The following is an 18,014-nucleotide window of genomic DNA, read 5'->3' as shown; positions in this document are numbered from 1 at the left end:
GTTAGCGTGATTAAAGTCACTGGATATGATGAAAAAGGCATCAGGGTTGTTTGTTGTTTGCTGATAGAGCTGTACAGGAGACCCGAGTTGCATTGTCTGTTTGTTCTCACACATCTTAATGCAAACGGTAATTTATTTAAAAATATACAATAGGTTGCATGCAAATTATGTGTTTGATAAAAAGGAGTTCTTTTACAAAGGTATATGTATTACATGTGCACGTTTTTAAAATACTTTGTGACTAATATGAGAGAGGGAGGGGGTATGCACATAAAAGTATATATTGACCCACTTTATTGGTATTTAAATATTACAGGCTGATGAACTTTATTCTTGTACAGATGGTGCTGTATTAAACAGTAGGAATACATGTAAAGTGTTTCTGTTGCTTCAGGAAAACGTCTCTGAAATGTCTGTGTATTTGACAAATATTGCATTTAATTCACTTCATCTGTGATAAAGTATGCAAACAACACACGGTATTAACGCACTTTAGTGTTTTTCACATTAAATGTTTTAAAATGTCTTGCGGTTTTTAGTGATTGAAATATTGTGGCGGGTGCTTTATATGGATTGCAAATAAACAAAACTTGCATTTTGTTCACAAATCCTTTCTTTCTTCTTCTGAGAGTTGATCTAAATGTATGTATCTTGGAAACAGAGGAAAAACTGACAGGCTTGTGCTGCGGTTCAATGGATGTTTAGTCCTCCAGGTGTTTGAGCCTGTCATGTGACTGAAAACTATAAATAACCCTCATGTTTCTCTTGTCTAGCTTTGTTTGTGTGACCTCTCCTCTCTAGGTGAGCGGGCTCATGTTAAAATCAAGTTTAGCAAGGAACTGAGATTAAAAAAAATTTCATGACAATTGCATAGTGATAACCTTTAAATTTATTCAATGTAAACATTAACCATTTGAATATAGTCTTTGATTTCATGATATATTCCTAGAAATATAACGGATTCAAGACAACAACGAAAGTAGATAAAATGATGTTTTGTAGATTAATATTAGTTTTATGAAATAAAATGCATATCACACTCCGAAGATGACCCTGAGATCTGCCAGAGACAGTTTAGTGAATGAGGATCCAGTTCCAGACAAGACTTTCTGAGCCAGTTCCTTCTTCTTCTCCTGTAGTGAAGAGATCTTGTCTTCCACTGTCCCGTCACACACAAACCTGCGGGAGAGGACACCATGCAATCAATCTGACTGCTGCTAATGTTTCTTTGCTTGATAGGAAAATATGCTACATGCCATATTACCTCAAAATCTTTACAGAACATGTTTTTTTTTTTTTGTCTCGTCTCATTCATGAAGTCTTTTCCTGTCGTTAAGAACCACTACTTGACTGTGTATCTGTCTATAACTGAATACAAGCAACATCAAATCTTCACCTGTGAATTGTAACATCCCGGGATTGTCCCACCCTATAGATCCGATCACAGGCCTGGTCCTCTAGTGCTGGATTCCTGTGAATCAAGGCCCAGTTCTTATACACGTTCATAGTCTCTCTGAAGCAATCCACTTGCAAATCAGTTTGCAGAGTGAACCAAAGCAGATATTGTTTGTGTTTTATAAAATATTCTTTAGACTGATGTTCAAGACCAGCGTTCAAGAGACTGGAATTACTCATATAAAGATCTTCTGTGCAACACTTTTTATTAATACATATTCATTAAAACTTCTTAAGCCCCTGTGAAGTGTCTCACCAGTGCATGTCCATGAGAAACAGATGATTCCCTCCAATCAGATTGATTCCCACACCTCCAGCACACAGAGACACCAGCATCACCTGCAATATCAAGGCCAACAATGAACATCTTCCTGATTCCTAACAAACAAACCAACTAAACACTTTAGCAGTCAGTGAAATTACAGACGTTCAACAAATCATACAATAAATGAAAAGTCAGACCTGCTGTGATGTCAATGTGAAGGAATTAGGGATGCACGATATTATCGGACTGATATCAGAATCGGCCGATAATGGCTTTAAATGTAAATATCGGCATCAGCCCGATGTGAAAAATTATGCCGATATGTCTTGCCGATAAGACAAATGGGTTAACTCACATGTGCTCAGGGCGTGCTAGTGATTAGATTAGATCATTCTTGAAGCAAAGTTTTGTCTGAATGACTATTAGATTGACTCTTTTGGATCGCAGCATTTAATCTGTGAAAGCATGTACAGAATAAAGCGTTCGGTGTATAAACAGTAATAGCACGTGCAGCGGAAGCAGTGAGAGTCTCCCCCGGGTCCTAACGCCTGTTCGGTAAGGCAGTTTAATCAGTAGGGGGCGCTGTTGGCCTACTTCTAATTCAATTAAAAGTAAAATAGCCTACACAAGTAACATTTAGACTGTGTTTTTGATTATAAAGCAGTAATTGATGTCATAAAATAATGAGTATATTTTGATTTAAAGGTCAGAAGCTATAGCTTAAAAAAAATAAATAAAAAAAATAAATCACAAACATGGCAATTTTATATATACTGATTTATTCATTAATGTATAGTATGTTTTATTTTCAGAATTTGTACAACTCTTATGCTTTAGACAATCTACAAATGTTAAATCTTAAATTAAAATGTTAGGGTTAACACTGAATCTTTCTGGGATTATTTATCGTTATTCTCAAAGCTTCAATGTACTGTCAAAAAACCTTCATTATTGTTTATTTAATTCTAACAAATAAGTTCTCGTTAAAAACTAACCAAAATTAAAAAATATTTTTCTTATAATTTCTGCACAGGAGAGACTTGGTGTTGTTTCCAAACAAAAGGAAATATATCGGTATCGGCCAAAATGAGTTGATAAATATCGGCATATCGGATATGGGCAAAAATCCAATATCGTGCATCCCTAGAAGGAATATGCCATATACTGTACCTGTGGTCCTTTAGGGTTAGTGTTAAACTCCTCCACTAGGTCCATTCTGCGTTTGGGATTGACCGTGCCATCAATTACTGCAAACATTAGCCCCATTTTCTGCAAGTGAACAGCAACAATACGCAGCATGCTGGTCCACTGAGACACAATAACACTGCAGGGATCAAAATGGAAAAATTATTTAATGAGATCAAACGACAAAGACATAGTGAAGAAAACTTGCAATGTGTCTTCTAATGACTTTTACCTCAGTGGAAAATTTCCATTTACTATCTTATGTTTATGATAGAACCAAGAGGTACTTTTCCCTTTTAAATCTCCATGTTCAGAATAAAGACATTATTTAGGCTTCCACATAGGAGTTATTCATGTGGATCTACTGATAATAAGACCCAGATGGAGATCTGAAGATATTTAAAGGTTTTATCGTTGACCGAAACTGAAAATCCACTTGCCATACCTTTTCTGATCTTTCTTCCTAATTTCTCTCAACTCTGTCAGAATGGCTGAAATCTGAAATAAATAAATAACATCACAAAGAGCATAGTGACAAATCATGATAAAAGAAACAAATTATTTCAAACAGCCGTGTTCCATTCCTCCTGATTTTCTTCTCTTCTGTTTTTATATCAAATTAAAATTACTTGCATTTCTTTCCCAGGTTTTTACATGGCACTTTAAAACGAAATGGTCAATCCCCCTGAAGTTACTCAAATAGTTTGCTCAAAATGTCATGTGGTGTAGAAAAAAAAGGTGGATACTGGAAATAAAATGCACACAGCAAGGTGCAGGAGAGGATGTTCACCTTAGTGCTTTCACGAGTGTCCTTGAAGAGCTCAGAGGAGAAGCGGCTGCCGTTGAGGGACACGGTGTCTTTAGGGTCAGAGTCTGAGGGCTCAGATAGAGACAAAGCACACAGCTGCTCTTCTAGAGACAGAGCTACGCCATCCCCTTGCAGCTCCGACTGATCCAGAGTCTGGAAAAACACATCATACACACTGTGTCGGTACGTGAAAGTGTGTAATAAGAGTGTGTGACACAGACAGGGAACGTCACCTTCTTGAGCAGAGACGGGTGGCAGCAGCACTGCCTGAGACGCAGCAGCAGTGATAGGATATGGATGGTGCTGGAGGCCTGAGGCTGCTGAGAGGAAGACAGCGGTTCCTGCTGAGACATCCCGAACTCTCGTGCAACTGAGACACAAACAAGCTCTCAATTATCTTCTTTCCCTGTGTTAGTAAATGAACAGTCCCACACAAGCCCTGAACTACACTCTCTGGCCATTACATTATGCCAATTTGAAGGTTGCATCCTTTGAAGAACGCAGACGACTTGGGGCCACGACTACAAAGGCTGCAAAGTTCAAACTGAGCTTTGTTAAAGGGGTCATCGGATGCCCATTTTCCGCAAGTTGAGATGATTCTTTAGGGTCTTAACGAAAAGTCTGTAACATAGCTTCGTTAAAATTTCTCAATGGTAGTGTAAAACAACACCGTTTTTACCCTGTCAAAAACAGCTCAGTCTAACGCAAGCTGTATTGTTGCATGTCGCTTTAAATGCAAATGAGATCTGCTCACCCCGCCCCTGTCTTCCGAGCCGCTCTCTGAGAGACGGTAAACTTTAGCCGCATTCATCGTCAAACTAGCACATTATTAGGAAAGGCGATTTTCAAAGATTCATTAAAAAACCTTACACTCACGTCTTCTGGAGGTGTGGTTGGATCACGGATGATTCGCGTGAAGATAAACGCATTTAGGTAGATCGGGTGGCACATTCCCTTCAGAAACAAACGTAATCCACTGCGTCTTCAGCGGCTCAGATGTCGGGAGTAAATGACGACTGCTATGTTCCTTATTACATCCAACAACAAAACACCTCAAACGCTTAGGAGACATTCTCGTCTTCCCCTGCTCCGGTGGTAAAACAATGGAGGACTGATGACAGCTCACTCAGGGCGGGTCTAAGGTTAAACGCTACTGTCAATCAAACAATCGTGGGAGGGGCCTGGGTCTGTGTGATGTCACACAGACAGGTATCTGAGATCGGCTCGATATGAGAAAGGGGTAATGTTTTAACGAGATTAAATAAAAACCACTGGTTGTGTACACACACTACAAACACACATTTCAGTTCAAACTGCTTGTAAAAGTGCATGCCGCATCCGATGAACCCTTTAAACCAGACCGTCTATCACAGTGGTTCTCAACTCCAGTACTGGGAACCCACTGCTCTGCACATTTTGTATGTTTCTCTTATCTGACACACTCAGTTCAGTTCATGGATCTCACTCATCAGAATGGGGATGAAATATGATTTAAGTGACTTTGCATATGGCAAGTTTGTTGGATTGATCAGAAACTGCTGATCTACTGGGGTTTGAACAACCACCTCTACGGTTTACAGAGAATGGGCCAAAAACTTAAAAAAAATGCAGTGAGTGGCAGTGGGGTATATATTCTTAGCACATTTTGGGCTTAGTGAAGGGTTTAATGTGAAGTACACTCGACCTCAAACACACACTTTTAGAACATACAACTGAAACTTAAGACTGTAAGCGTGAGACTAGTTTAATTTAGAAAAACAGATTGCTATTAAATGCTCATTAACCGTTAATAACTCAATCCTTTGCTTACAGTGACAGAGTCTGCTTACCTTTCTCAAAAGGATTACTACTGTCTCCCTTTTTAGTGTTTCCTTCCTCATGTCTCTTCAGATAGTTCTGCAGTGTGGACCTGGGGACAAAGAAGACAAGACAATCGCACCATGCACGCAAAACATCAAGAAGTGGAATGTACTGAATATGCCAACAGATGGATGTTCAGTGAGATGATATACCTGGATTGAGCAAACACAACATCATATACAGCCTGTTCATCTTCAGACAGCTTCAACCTGTGAACCTCACACGTCCGATCAGGCAGAGAGATCTGAAGCAGAAGAACAAACAGTTCAGGATTCCTCAAGTTACCAATACATTCATAAATTTATGTCGTGTGTGATTACGGCTAACTTTCATTTTAATTTCCAGACCTGGAAGTCACAGTTTAAAATGTCCCTGATATTTCCAACTTTTCAATCAGAAATACACATTAAGTTTGCATGTGTACCAGTGGTTTTCCAGCAGCGTCCAGCTGATCTTTGGTCCTGCGAAGCAGCAGAGCTCTGGTGAGGATGTTCAGTCTCTCTCCTCCTCTCTTTGAGCCATTATCCACCTGAGCCTTCCACAGCTTATACTCGTCAAACGGAGAGCATCTCAGAAACCTGCAGAGCATGTGCAAAAACAAGAGCAGTTAAAGTAAATAAATCACTATAACAGAGTCGTTAAAGCACTGTGCTGCAGATTATTCGCCTTCTCAAGGCAACAGACACTGGGACAAATGTGTAAATGCTGTCTGGCTGAACTATATCCAGATCCTTCATAATATGAAACGCATTAAATGCTTCCGGGTGTAAGTGGGGTCTGAGACATTTTACACACATAATTTGTCTCATTGTGCACCAAAACAATTCACCATTTTCTACATGTCAATTTGCCGTGAGAGGAAAGAGTAAAATTTATTGAATTGAGACACAGCTGTAGAAATGATTGAGCACAGTGTGTGGCCTTATATACATGTTGTGTCCTGACCTATGGAAAACAGATAAAATCAGATATCCCTGTTCAGACACCTTGCATTCCTCAGCTCGAACAATATAGTGTGACGCCAGCGATGTCAAGATCACGTTAGATATCTGAGGAATTACAAGAACAGATCAAATCTAGACCTTGAATCCAATGTCACTTTGGATGAGAAGTCAATATGGGGTTTAGATAAAGACTGTAAACATCAAAAGCATGTTTTTTTTCTCTCCAGGATACATAAAAACAAAATGGATTTGAACGGCAAAAATGTTTCTGCTGCCTTATGCCCACACATATGTGATGCCTGCTTGAGATCCTGGGATATTGTTAAATTTGTGGTGTAATGTGTCTTGAATAGCTAGAAATAGTTCAGTGTGAAAGAACGTACTTGAGGAGTGAATACATATCCAGCAGGTTGTTCTGAATGGGGGTTCCAGTAACAGCCCAGCGGGATCGGGCCCGCAGCTTACACACCGCCATAGACGTCTGGACTTTTGGGTTCTTAATGTTGTGAGCTTCATCGAGAATCACACGTGTCCAGGAAACACGTAACAGAGGAGACAGGTCTGTGGCCTAAGACAAGAAGACAATAACTTCTTAAAACAGCCTCTCAGTGGTGCTCAGTCCAAGCCCTCAAACATCTCGGCTATTAGATGAATCATTCAGATGTTGAGGTCACTCTTCATACCACATGATCAGAGTCCTTAGAGGGCTTCTCTGCATCCTCCTTCTGCACTGGGATCTCCTTAGACACTAGACTGTATGTGGTGATCACAACATCATGCTCAGCAAGGCTGGTGGAGACAGATTGGAAAGAGGACAGGTTAAGCAAGAAGACAAGCAAAAGAAAAAGTGAGGCACATAAAGACAAAACAAAACTGTGAATAATTGCAACAATTATGTACAGTGACCATAAAAAGTATTTGGACACTTAGAAACATACAGTGCCATGAAAAGGTTTTTGCCTCCTTCCTGTTTTTTTATTTATTTTGTGCATATATCATTGTAAGTGTGCGGCCTACATGCTTGAACTCCTCTGTCGGTTGGGGCCATGGTACAAATACACACTGAGACGGCTACTCTTCACACGCTTGTCAATCTCTTTCTTCCAGTGATGCACCAGAGAAGCAGGACAGATGATCAACGTCCCCTGAGAAGCCACTATGGTTGAATCTGAGGACGGTAATTATGACACAATCTTGAATTTGTTAGCGTACACAACAGCCCTGAGAACAGATTGAATAAGATCTTAGATTGTGACCTATTAATTACTGATGGATACCATTTTTAGAGATCCATTCCTCCAGTTTTTCATCCTTCTTTTTCTGAGACAGAATGAGGGAGATCATCGTGAGAGTCTTTCCCAGGCCCATGTCATCAGCTTAACAAAAAAACAAAAAAAATTCAAACAATTAATGAACCCTTTTCATAAACTATGACACGTTTCCACAGCTCCTAACATTGTAAACCTAGCAAAGTTAAAAAATATATATTTTTTAAAGAATGTACATTTATAACACTATAATTGTGTTATTTTACTTTGCCACTGAATTACAAAAAATGGTTAGCTACAATTAATTTTGACACCGTTCTGTCCACTGTAATAAATCTTGCTATATTGTTTGCCACTTTTAAAATGTCATGGAAACAATGTCATGGATTATTGTTGTGCAACTGGAGCAAATGAGAAAACAGAACTGCTGTAGTCCCACATTCACCACTACTGACGTTTACAAGTATGCCAACTTCTGCCTCTGAGAAATGAGGAAATGTGAAAAGGGTGTAGAGACTTAATCTTATGGTGAAAAAATGGCCTTTTATGTGGACCGTGAACTGAACTGGATGTAGTTTAACATTAGGCTTGAAGAATTTGCCTGCATTATGACAGATTATTTCACAGCTCTCTGGAATATCTGATTCTGAAGTCAAATACCTGGTGTATAATGACCACTACATCTTTATTTGAATACATTTAAAAACTTTAATCACATTATAAAATTATTTGTGAACCCCCAAAGCCCTGTCTACAATTCCATTTAATTATTGTCTTTGGATCTATTTTTTGTTTTAAGATATTGCATCTTATATTCAAAAAGGCAGAGGGAAGATGAAATTACCTCAGGAATAAGTGATAAATCATTTTATTCTCAAAAATATTTTTCAGCTAAATACAGACCTGCTAACCTTTGTGTTGTTTACAATGATTTGTTCATACACTATATGGACAAAAGTGTTGGGACACCCCCTTCTTTAGAACAGAAGGCACTTCCAAAACTGTGGCAACAAAGATGGAAGCTTAATTCATGTATTTAAAAGCTGTATATCCATCTCTGTTGCAACGGTTTTGGACGTGTCTAAAATGACTGAACCCATGCACAAGTCATTGGTGTTTGGTGAGGAGTTTTTGGCTCAAGGTCTGCATATAAAGTCACACCAGAGGAGTTCAGCTGCTTTCTGCAGACCAGTCAAGTTCTTCCACACTGACTCAATCAATCATGTCTTTCTGAACCGTGTCTTATACACAGAGACACTGTCATGTTAGAATAGAAAAGGGTTCTGTCCAAACTGTTGTTATAAAATTAGAAGCACACAATTCCCTAGAATATCATTATATGCTTAAACATTAAGATTTGTACTCATAAAAATTACTAAAGTAGTCAAACATGTTCATTAGAAGGGGTGCCAATACTTTTGGCAATATAGTGTATCTGTCCACTCCAATAGACGTCAACTGCTCTAAAGTGTATAGCATTGTGCCTATATATAGTGTCCCTAACCTTACCCACGGTATCCCACCTCAATAGCAGCAAACGTGTTTTACAATACAATATGAACACTAAGTACATTGTACTTATTTTCTGATGCAAGTACACAGTAGTTAAGACCACCTAATATAAAGTGAGACCAATAATTTGAACTTGAATCAATATTTAGTTCCCACTAATTTGTTTTGTAATTGTTTGTATAATAAATGGGACAATGTAATGTTGCCAAACTCACACTGGAGCCCCTGATCATCCTGTCAGGGTTTACTCTTATAATAAATATTTTATTGACTAAATGGTAACACTTTATTTTAGGGTCTCTTACCTAGGAATGTATATTACTAGAACATTAGCTATTTATTAGAATTAATTAAGCACATATTAATGCCTTATTCTACATGACCTTATTCTACATCCCTAATCCTACCCAATACCTAAACTTAACATCTACCTTACTAACTATTAATAAGCAGCAAATTAGGAGTTTATTGAGGGAAAAGTCGTAGTTAATAGAGAATAAGTGTTCCCTATTCTACAGTATTACAGACTAAAAAAAAAAACATCATAAATACATGTATTAAATGTATATGCATATATAATATATCAATCTCAATCAAAATATGAATCAAAATGATGAGTATTACCCAGAATTCCCCCACATGGTTTCTGCGTCTCTCTCCACAGCAGCCAGGCCAGAGCTCTCCTCTGATGAGGCAACAGCGCCACCTGGAGAAATAACATCATGACGCCGCAGTCACTTCACATCTTATACAATCTAACTAAAACTGTATACTTTCACAACAAATGTGAAATTAATTTGATGAATTAAAAGTTAGCAATAAAAAATATTGACAACCATCACAATTTCAAATTCTGTCCTGCATTTAAATATTTTGCACTCCTGGTCATGAGGTTTTTACTTTTACAGTACAGCTGTATAATTCAATGTATGTACATCTCACTATGATGGCATTATAATATGTAGACAGCTTTAAAGCCTGAACTGGCTTACCTTGATTCCTTTGGGATCCGGTGCCGCTGTGTCTTCTGAAGGGCAGGACTCCAGCGAGTCGTGCAGATGGTCGATGGTCTCAGTGGTGGCATTGCGGACAGCCAGCAGTCTGTTCTCAGTCATCCTGCCACCATAGAAAGCCTGGCTCTGGGGATTCACTGCAGAGACGACCGGCCAAATCAGAACATCAATGCATTCACTAATGAGATGGGCACACAAAGCACCAACTTATAGGAGAAGAATGAGATTAAGCAATATACCTCCAAACGTCTGGGAGCAGCCTTGGCTCAGGTTCAGACCCAGGGAGCTACCAGAGGATTGCTTCATCATGGGAGCTGGAGCTGTGTGCAGCAGGACGGAGCTTCCAGGACGACTGAATGGATTGGAATAGCTGTGTGCTGCTTTATGTTCTGCCTCTGATTTGTCTTTATCCTGAAACTCTAGATTTAAACCGTGAGATGATTCATTTAAATTTCTTCAGTATGAGGGTGTTACGTTTATCAAGATGAATTATTATTAATTATTAAAGTGCCCCTATTATGGATTTTTGAAAATGAGCTTGAAAGTGAATGAAAACATCCTGCAAAGTTTTAAATCTGAAAGTGCACCGTGTATAAAGTTATTGCCTCTCAAAAGAAAGAGTCGACTCTGAATCATTGAAGGAGTCGTTTTTAAAGCGATTCCCAAGCCGTTTCATGTTGACGATATGAAACATTAGCATATTACCACCCACTTGTTGGTCTTTTCGCGTTGGTCTGAATGACCATTCTTTGCCCCTAGGTGCTGCTTTTGGAGCGTTAAAAGCTCACAAACACTGCTTTAAATTAAATCGACCAATCACCACAGATTAGCGTCACGCAGAGGAGGGGTTTGGCAAATAAGCCTTTGATCAAATAAGGTAAAAATAAAAGCATATTATAAGAAAATGAAAGTGTTTTTGACCTTGCATGCATGTTAACCTGTTGTTGGGGACTCCCAAAGCCCAAATATGAACCTTTCATAACCCATAATAGAGGCACTTGAATTCATAAACATCATCATGTTTTTAGGAAGCATGTTACAACCTGAACAAAGCTTGACGTCATGAAAAAGGTCAAATTATCTGATATTAAAACAAATAAAAAAAAACGTTTACAAAATAATAATAAAACATTATGCTACATCACTCCAAGTTTTATTTTCCAAAAAGCTCATCCTGATAAAGAGGCTTTTGCCTTCATTACGACATTAAGACACATTGATTGGGGACAGTGAGATTATTTCATTTGTTTTTGAAAGAAGTGTCTTGTGCTCACCAAAGCTGCATTTATTCTAATCACAAAATGCAGTAAAAGAGCAATAATCTGAAATATAATAACAGTTTAAATAATATTTGAACACATTTTAAACTGTAATGTATTTCTGTGATGTGCAGCTGTATTTTCAGCATCATTACTGCAGTCTTCAGAGTCACATGATCTTCAGAAATCATAATAATATACTGATTTACTGATCAACAAACATTTCTGATTATTATCAATGTTGAACACAGTTGTGCTGCTCCATTGTTTTGTGGAAACTGTGATTTTTTTTTTTTTACAGGATACTTGTATGAATAGAAAGTTCAAAAGAACATTATTTAATTTAAATGGAAATAGACTGCAACATTATAGATGTATTTGTCACTTTTTATTAATTTAATGTCTCCTTGCTGAATAAATGTGTTAATTTTTTCCAAAACCAAACTTATTGGCCCCAAACTTATTTAATGGTAGTGTATGCCTCCCCAGAAAACAACTAAATTAATTTTAATTTGGTAAATAAAAACATACTCGTAATAAAAGAGGTACATTCAAGTCATGTATAAATCCTGTATACTAAATAACTTACAGATAGATCTCGAAAAAATGATGACTGTCTTTGACCCAAAAATAAAGCGAGTCTCACCAGAATGTGTGGTCAGGCTCAGAGACTCCAGAGCCCCTTCCAGCTCCTTCACCTGACTCTTCAAACGCTCCCCTTTATCTGGCAGAGCGGACACATTCACCGCAGAAAGAGTGGCCTACGAGAGACAGAGAGGCAAACACTGAGTGCTCAATCTTACAGCTGAATCAAATTTGTAATATATCACTATTATTATAATGATTACATAATATTAACTGTAACTAGGGTTGCGCCATATTGACAAAAAAATTATCTCAATATTTTCTGGGATTTTATCAATAACGATAATTAGATTATATTCTTCTGAGCGTGTTATTGTGCTGGGATCTTAAGGACTGCCGTGGACAGCTGATATTCTTCATATTCTGTGTGCTGGTCAGTTCACACTGATAGAAATTAGTCTTTTCCAATAAGTTTCAACTGATTTTTACATTTTATGAGCATTTTTACTTTATAAAGTGTCCATTATCTTAAGAGTCCAATTCTGAAATTTAATCTGTAAAGAAGAATAATAATAAGACATTGTGGCTGTTACCAAGCAAATGATATCAACACAGAAGCTGCATCTGAAGTGGCATTTAGATGCATTTAATACAAGACATGAATGCATTTAACCTGCAATAACAAATGCATAAATAATGTTTTGATATATTCAATATAAAACGTTGAATACTGATATTTCAAATGATTTAAAACATGGAAAAAAATCTTTAAAAAAAAAGTCGAAATGTGAAATTAAAACCGCCAGTAGGTGGCAGCAAGTCCCTGTTAATAAGTGAGACACTGCGACTGAACAGAAAAATTTAAGCATTGCGTTGCTCAGACACACAAAACAGTGCTGTGGCTGTATGTGGAATGATTTTTGTTGTTGAAATGGAGCAAAAACAGGCAATACGGCATCTAAAACATAAGTCTCTTAATATTAACTTCTTGTTTATTGAACTGTTGTAAAAATCAATATCACATTTGTAATGGTGGTAATTTTTGGAGAAAAACGTCACTCTCTGTGTGAAATTGATGAACTACATGAAGTGGTATAAATATACACATTTTCTGCCGCCATGTCTTGAATTTGTGATCATTCTAAATGCACTTTAATAGACTGAATCACGCAGGTGCATGCACTCTGTAGGGGTTTCAAATGGTTTTTTCCAAAATACTCGATAATGTCAAATCGCACATTGTTAAAATCGCAGATGATATATATCGCACACCCCTAACTGTAACCAACAAGAAAACAGTAAAGGATGAGTAACCTTCTTCTGCTTGAGCTGGGCTGTGAGATGGCTGTGGAGGGCCCCGGGGTCCTCAGACCGACCCTGGACTTTAGAAGCAGGCTGGAAACCAGGATAAGAGGTGAGTGTTTTCTGAACAGGTGCAGCTGGAGTCGGAGCACTCTGTACCGACACCAGCTGAACATCATCCTCCTCAAGTGCTATGCCTTTCTGCTCCTTCGCCTGACTCTGGTTTGCTACGGTCTTCTGAATATTAAGTGCTGTGGGTTTTTCAGAAACTGTGGAGCACGAGGGTGAGCTGCTCTTGCTCTGCAGGCTTTGAGTTTTATCTGGAGCTGATTTTGAAGTAGCAGTGCTTTGCTTGTTTGAGCGATCATCCTTTGTTTCGTTCTCTACGGAAGCTTTCTTATCACATCCAGATGAGCTCTGTGCAGAGCCGCCTGTTTCTGTAGGCTTCTTGAGGCTGGTCTTGGATTCACTCGGTCCTTCAACACTTTCGTTCACAGAGTTTGGACTCTCAGGACTCTCTGCTGTGCTCCTCAGCCTCTCATCATCAGACACTCTCTTCTTTATCTTCATCCCAGCGGGAAGTTTCTTGTTCCTCCAAGACTCCGAGTCTTTCCCCTCTCTGTCCAACCCACTTTGACCATCTGACCCATTCCCTTCCATCTCTGTTGTCTTGGAGCGCTCTTCTTTCCCTTTAGCACTACTGTGATCTTTACCGTTCACACGTTTATCATCACCATTGATCTCTCCCCTATCCTTTTCAGCATCTGGATCCCTCTTGCGTTCTGAAGATTTGTTCTGTTTTGTCTTGACTTTGAAAGGGTTTCTGACAGGAGCGAGGCTTGAGGATTGAAGATCTTTCTCTGACAGATCAGTCCTTTTCTCAGGGTGCTTCTGCAAGAACGTAGTAGTGAATTGTCGCAAGAAATAAATTCATAATTTTAAAAACTAAGAGTGGACACAAATATGTGTCCCTGCAGCACAAACGCAGTCTTAAGTCGCTGGGGTATATTTGTAGCAATAACCAACAATACATTGTATGGATCAAAATTATACATTTCTCTTTTATGACAAAAATCATTAGGATATTAAGATCATGTTCCATGAAGATATTTTGTACACTTTCTACCGTAAATATATCAAAACTTCATTTTTGATTAGTAATATGCATTGCTAAGAACTTCATTTGAACAACTTTAAAGGAGATTTTCTCAATATTTAGATTTTTTTGCTCCCTCAGATTCCAGATTTTCTAATAGTTGCATCTCAGACAAATATTGTCCCATCATAACAAACCATACATCAATGGAAATATTATTTATAGATGATGTATAAATCTCGATTTAAAAACAATTACCCTTATGACTGGTTTTGTGGTCCAGGGTCACATATCCCAACTTGTTTTGAATGTTAATATAATGCATGTGTACCTCTCTCCACGGAACACAACCACACCACTTCTGTCCTTCAGATTTTCCAAGCATACAGCGATAAAACAACCTGATTATGAAAGAAGTAAAGTATTAATGGCATGAATCCTTTCCTATTTACCTTTCATTGTTAGATGATGTATGGTTATAAAAGTAATCAGCAGACTGATCAGTAGGATGGTTATTCCAATACTGATGGATGTCTTAATACAGACTGAGAGTTTTAGGTGCTTTTCATTGGATCGTACCTTAAATATACCAATGAACTTTGGGTGATTTCCACAATATGACAGGTACAACACAAACAAGTCATCTCAGCTTTGTTGCATTGTACAGTAAAGTCTTATTTTGACTTCTGGAGCTTCATTTACTTCATTGAGAAGACCATTGCTTGCTCCATGACACTTAAAATGATTAATATTACGAGTAATAGTTCTTTATTGTTCATACTGGTCTCTACTAAGAGTTGTCATCCTCACAGTAGATATGCAGTGTAACGCTTACTTGTATTTGTCCTGTTTTTCATTATATATTAGTGCTTGAAGTTCAACCATGGAGTCTTCATGCTGAAGGCAGTGAGATGCTGGGATCCTGAGAAACACACATGCACTCTTGATTTAAATCAACAGAACCACTCAATCTGTGTCAAATGCGTTCAGAAATATAGTGTAAATACAATAAGAATACATGATGAGTTCTGTTACTATAATGCATATGTATAGGCGCGTGCACTCACTCTGTGGACAGTGTAAAGTTGCAGGCAGTTGCATCACGCGCAGTGCAAATATAAAAGCTCTTGCCTTTACTCGGTCCTTCCTTCACACCAGTCTTCAGTAAACATGCACTGCCTGAATAACACAACATCAGTTAGCCCTGTCTTATTACACACATTACATCAATTTAATCTGCACGCATCAGAAGTCGTCAGCTGGAGCTATATATAGCTTGAACACTTGATGATACTCACCGTGTGTTTCACACAGAATTATCTCCATCTTATAACAGCGCCTTCTCTTTCGCTGTAGCCACAAACACCCGCCGCTGTCGCGCTTCTGATGACGCAATCCGCACTGGAGCCAATCAACGCCTTGCTGACACTACTGTACTAATATACTCACATGTACATCAGTAACAATAAAAGTAGTAACTATGGTATTTTACTGGAAGCTATTCTTACACTGGTACGTTTTGTACAGGTACGTTGACCAAATGCATGTGACCCTGGACTACAAACCAGTTATAAGAGTCAATTTGTGTTTGAGATTTAGATTTATGCATCATCTGAATAAATAATCTTTCCATTGATGTATGGTTTGTTATGATAGGACAATATTTGTCTGAGATACAACTATTAGAAAATCTGGAATCTGAGGGTGCAAAAAAATCTAAATATTGAGGAAATCTCCTTTAAAGTTGTTCAAATGAAGTTCTTAGCAATGCATATTACTAATCAAAAATGAAGTTTTGATATATTTACGGTAGGAAATTTACTAAATATCTTCATGGAACATGATCTTAATATCTAATGATTTTTGTCATAAAAGAGAAATGTATAATTGTGACCCATACCATGTATTGTTGATTACTGATATAAATACACCTGTGTTACTGATGACTGCTTTAGTGCTGCAGGGTCACATGTTCTTCAAACTCTTCAGGTATTACAGCAGGTGGAGCCATGGCACATCATATGAATGGACATGTTCTGAATATGATTCATAGGATCTTGACCAGATGGGCTACTGATCATGAGTCACAGGAAAATGAAAGATTTCCATAAAAATATGTCCAATCATATTTTGCTTCATGAAAATCATCTCCCAGACCGCTTCGTTCATCACCACCCAAAAACAGTATCTTCACACAGAGGTCCTTCTGTTAGACGCCTCGCAGTCCTGATAGTTTTATAAAAATTGATCCTATTATCCATTGTGTAACGCTTTCTTTCTTTCTTTCTATAGTACCTCTAAAAGCATAATAAATATTATCATTCAAATTGTTAAAAAATGAAATAAAGTGAAATACCTGTAAATGAAGAGGCTTGCTTTTTTATCTCATGATTGTGAATCTCTTCTAGTTTATTAGAACACTACTGCAGTTATCTATGTGACAGTATTTCTCATTTCCAAGCCAGCATTTTTTTATTATGTATATAAACAATGAAGTATCTGAAGTCTCATTTTCTCATGAGTGTATAAACGCCTCACATGAGAAAGCACATGCTGACAATACAAATACAGTTATTAACCGCTAAAGAGATACACATCTGTGTTATTATATCATATGTTTGGACTTTTCTGTGCTGTTATACGAAGACTGTCAGAATATCATTGACTAAATACTGGCCTGCTAGCATAAGACCGTCCTCAAGAGCAACACAAACACATAAACAGAGCTCTCTGTGTCGGTGATGATGACACAGTGACGAAAGTGTTGTATTTAGGCAGACAGTCTGTTTGTGCTTCGCTTTGGGAGTCAGATGCTCCCAGAAAGACCAGGAAGATGACGAGAATAAAAACACAGTTTAGCTTACAGCTACTGTACAGCGGGACCATGAGCGCCAGCACAACAACAACAACTGACTCTTTCACTCCAAACACGTCCCCTGAAGTCTGAGCTGGTCACAGAATGTCTGACTGAACCAAGCCAAGTGTATGTTAGTCAATGAATGATTGATTAGTCAATGTGGGATTGCATATGGCAAGCCATTTTGACTTTTATTCATTCTCAGGATATTAATTATTGATATTAACAATTAAATGTGAATGGCATCCTATGGTGACATTACAATTACTAGTGAAAATACAATTACAGATATCAAGAATTATAGTTTTTAATAGTTGAAAAGTAATCCCTGATATCAATAATTCATATCTTGAGTCAAAACAGCTTGCCATAGATTGCAGCTACTGTAGCTTCACCCATAATGCCAGGGGTGCTCAATAAGAGTGAAACTAATCAAGTTCCCATGTCTAACCATGACAGCAAGCACCCCCCACTGCCACATCCACATATACATCACCCGCGGCCGCTCAGAGAGTGAGGTAACACGTTTATTAAGAATGTGATCCGCTCATGAGTCAGTGAGGGATAATCGTGTTAGGGAGAGGGGCAAGTGCTCTCAGCTTCGC

General features: G+C 38.1%; 1 protein-coding gene across 1 annotated transcript in view; it reads right to left on the bottom strand.

Moving 5' to 3' along the window:
* ttf2 (transcription termination factor, RNA polymerase II) overlaps positions 1 to 15,930 on the bottom strand; it is a 36,566-nt gene extending 20,636 nt beyond the window's left edge. Inside the window, exons 1-23 of the mRNA XM_079428875.1 lie at positions 15,851 to 15,930; positions 15,620 to 15,731; positions 15,388 to 15,474; positions 14,884 to 14,953; positions 13,469 to 14,347; positions 12,216 to 12,330; positions 10,550 to 10,729; positions 10,290 to 10,447; positions 9,922 to 10,003; positions 7,795 to 7,893; positions 7,535 to 7,685; positions 7,201 to 7,306; positions 6,901 to 7,085; positions 5,998 to 6,151; positions 5,726 to 5,817; positions 5,543 to 5,622; positions 3,947 to 4,083; positions 3,696 to 3,866; positions 3,351 to 3,403; positions 2,891 to 3,044; positions 1,712 to 1,794; positions 1,397 to 1,471; positions 671 to 1,179 (exon numbers count right to left, since the gene is read on the bottom strand). Coding sequence (XP_079285001.1) covers positions 1,035 to 1,179; positions 1,397 to 1,471; positions 1,712 to 1,794; positions 2,891 to 3,044; positions 3,351 to 3,403; positions 3,696 to 3,866; positions 3,947 to 4,083; positions 5,543 to 5,622; positions 5,726 to 5,817; positions 5,998 to 6,151; positions 6,901 to 7,085; positions 7,201 to 7,306; positions 7,535 to 7,685; positions 7,795 to 7,893; positions 9,922 to 10,003; positions 10,290 to 10,447; positions 10,550 to 10,729; positions 12,216 to 12,330; positions 13,469 to 14,347; positions 14,884 to 14,953; positions 15,388 to 15,474; positions 15,620 to 15,731; positions 15,851 to 15,878 — 3,396 coding nt within the window. The 5' untranslated portion in view covers positions 15,879 to 15,930 and the 3' untranslated portion in view covers positions 671 to 1,034. The remainder of the gene's footprint in view (positions 1 to 670; positions 1,180 to 1,396; positions 1,472 to 1,711; positions 1,795 to 2,890; positions 3,045 to 3,350; positions 3,404 to 3,695; positions 3,867 to 3,946; positions 4,084 to 5,542; positions 5,623 to 5,725; positions 5,818 to 5,997; positions 6,152 to 6,900; positions 7,086 to 7,200; positions 7,307 to 7,534; positions 7,686 to 7,794; positions 7,894 to 9,921; positions 10,004 to 10,289; positions 10,448 to 10,549; positions 10,730 to 12,215; positions 12,331 to 13,468; positions 14,348 to 14,883; positions 14,954 to 15,387; positions 15,475 to 15,619; positions 15,732 to 15,850) is intronic.
* Between the last annotated feature and the right edge of the window lie 2,084 nt (positions 15,931 to 18,014).

Source organism: Barbus barbus, assembly GCF_936440315.1.
Source record: "Barbus barbus genome assembly, chromosome: 11".
Taxonomy (NCBI): Eukaryota; Metazoa; Chordata; class Actinopteri; order Cypriniformes; family Cyprinidae; genus Barbus; species Barbus barbus.
This window is presented reverse-complemented; position numbering and strand designations above follow the sequence as displayed.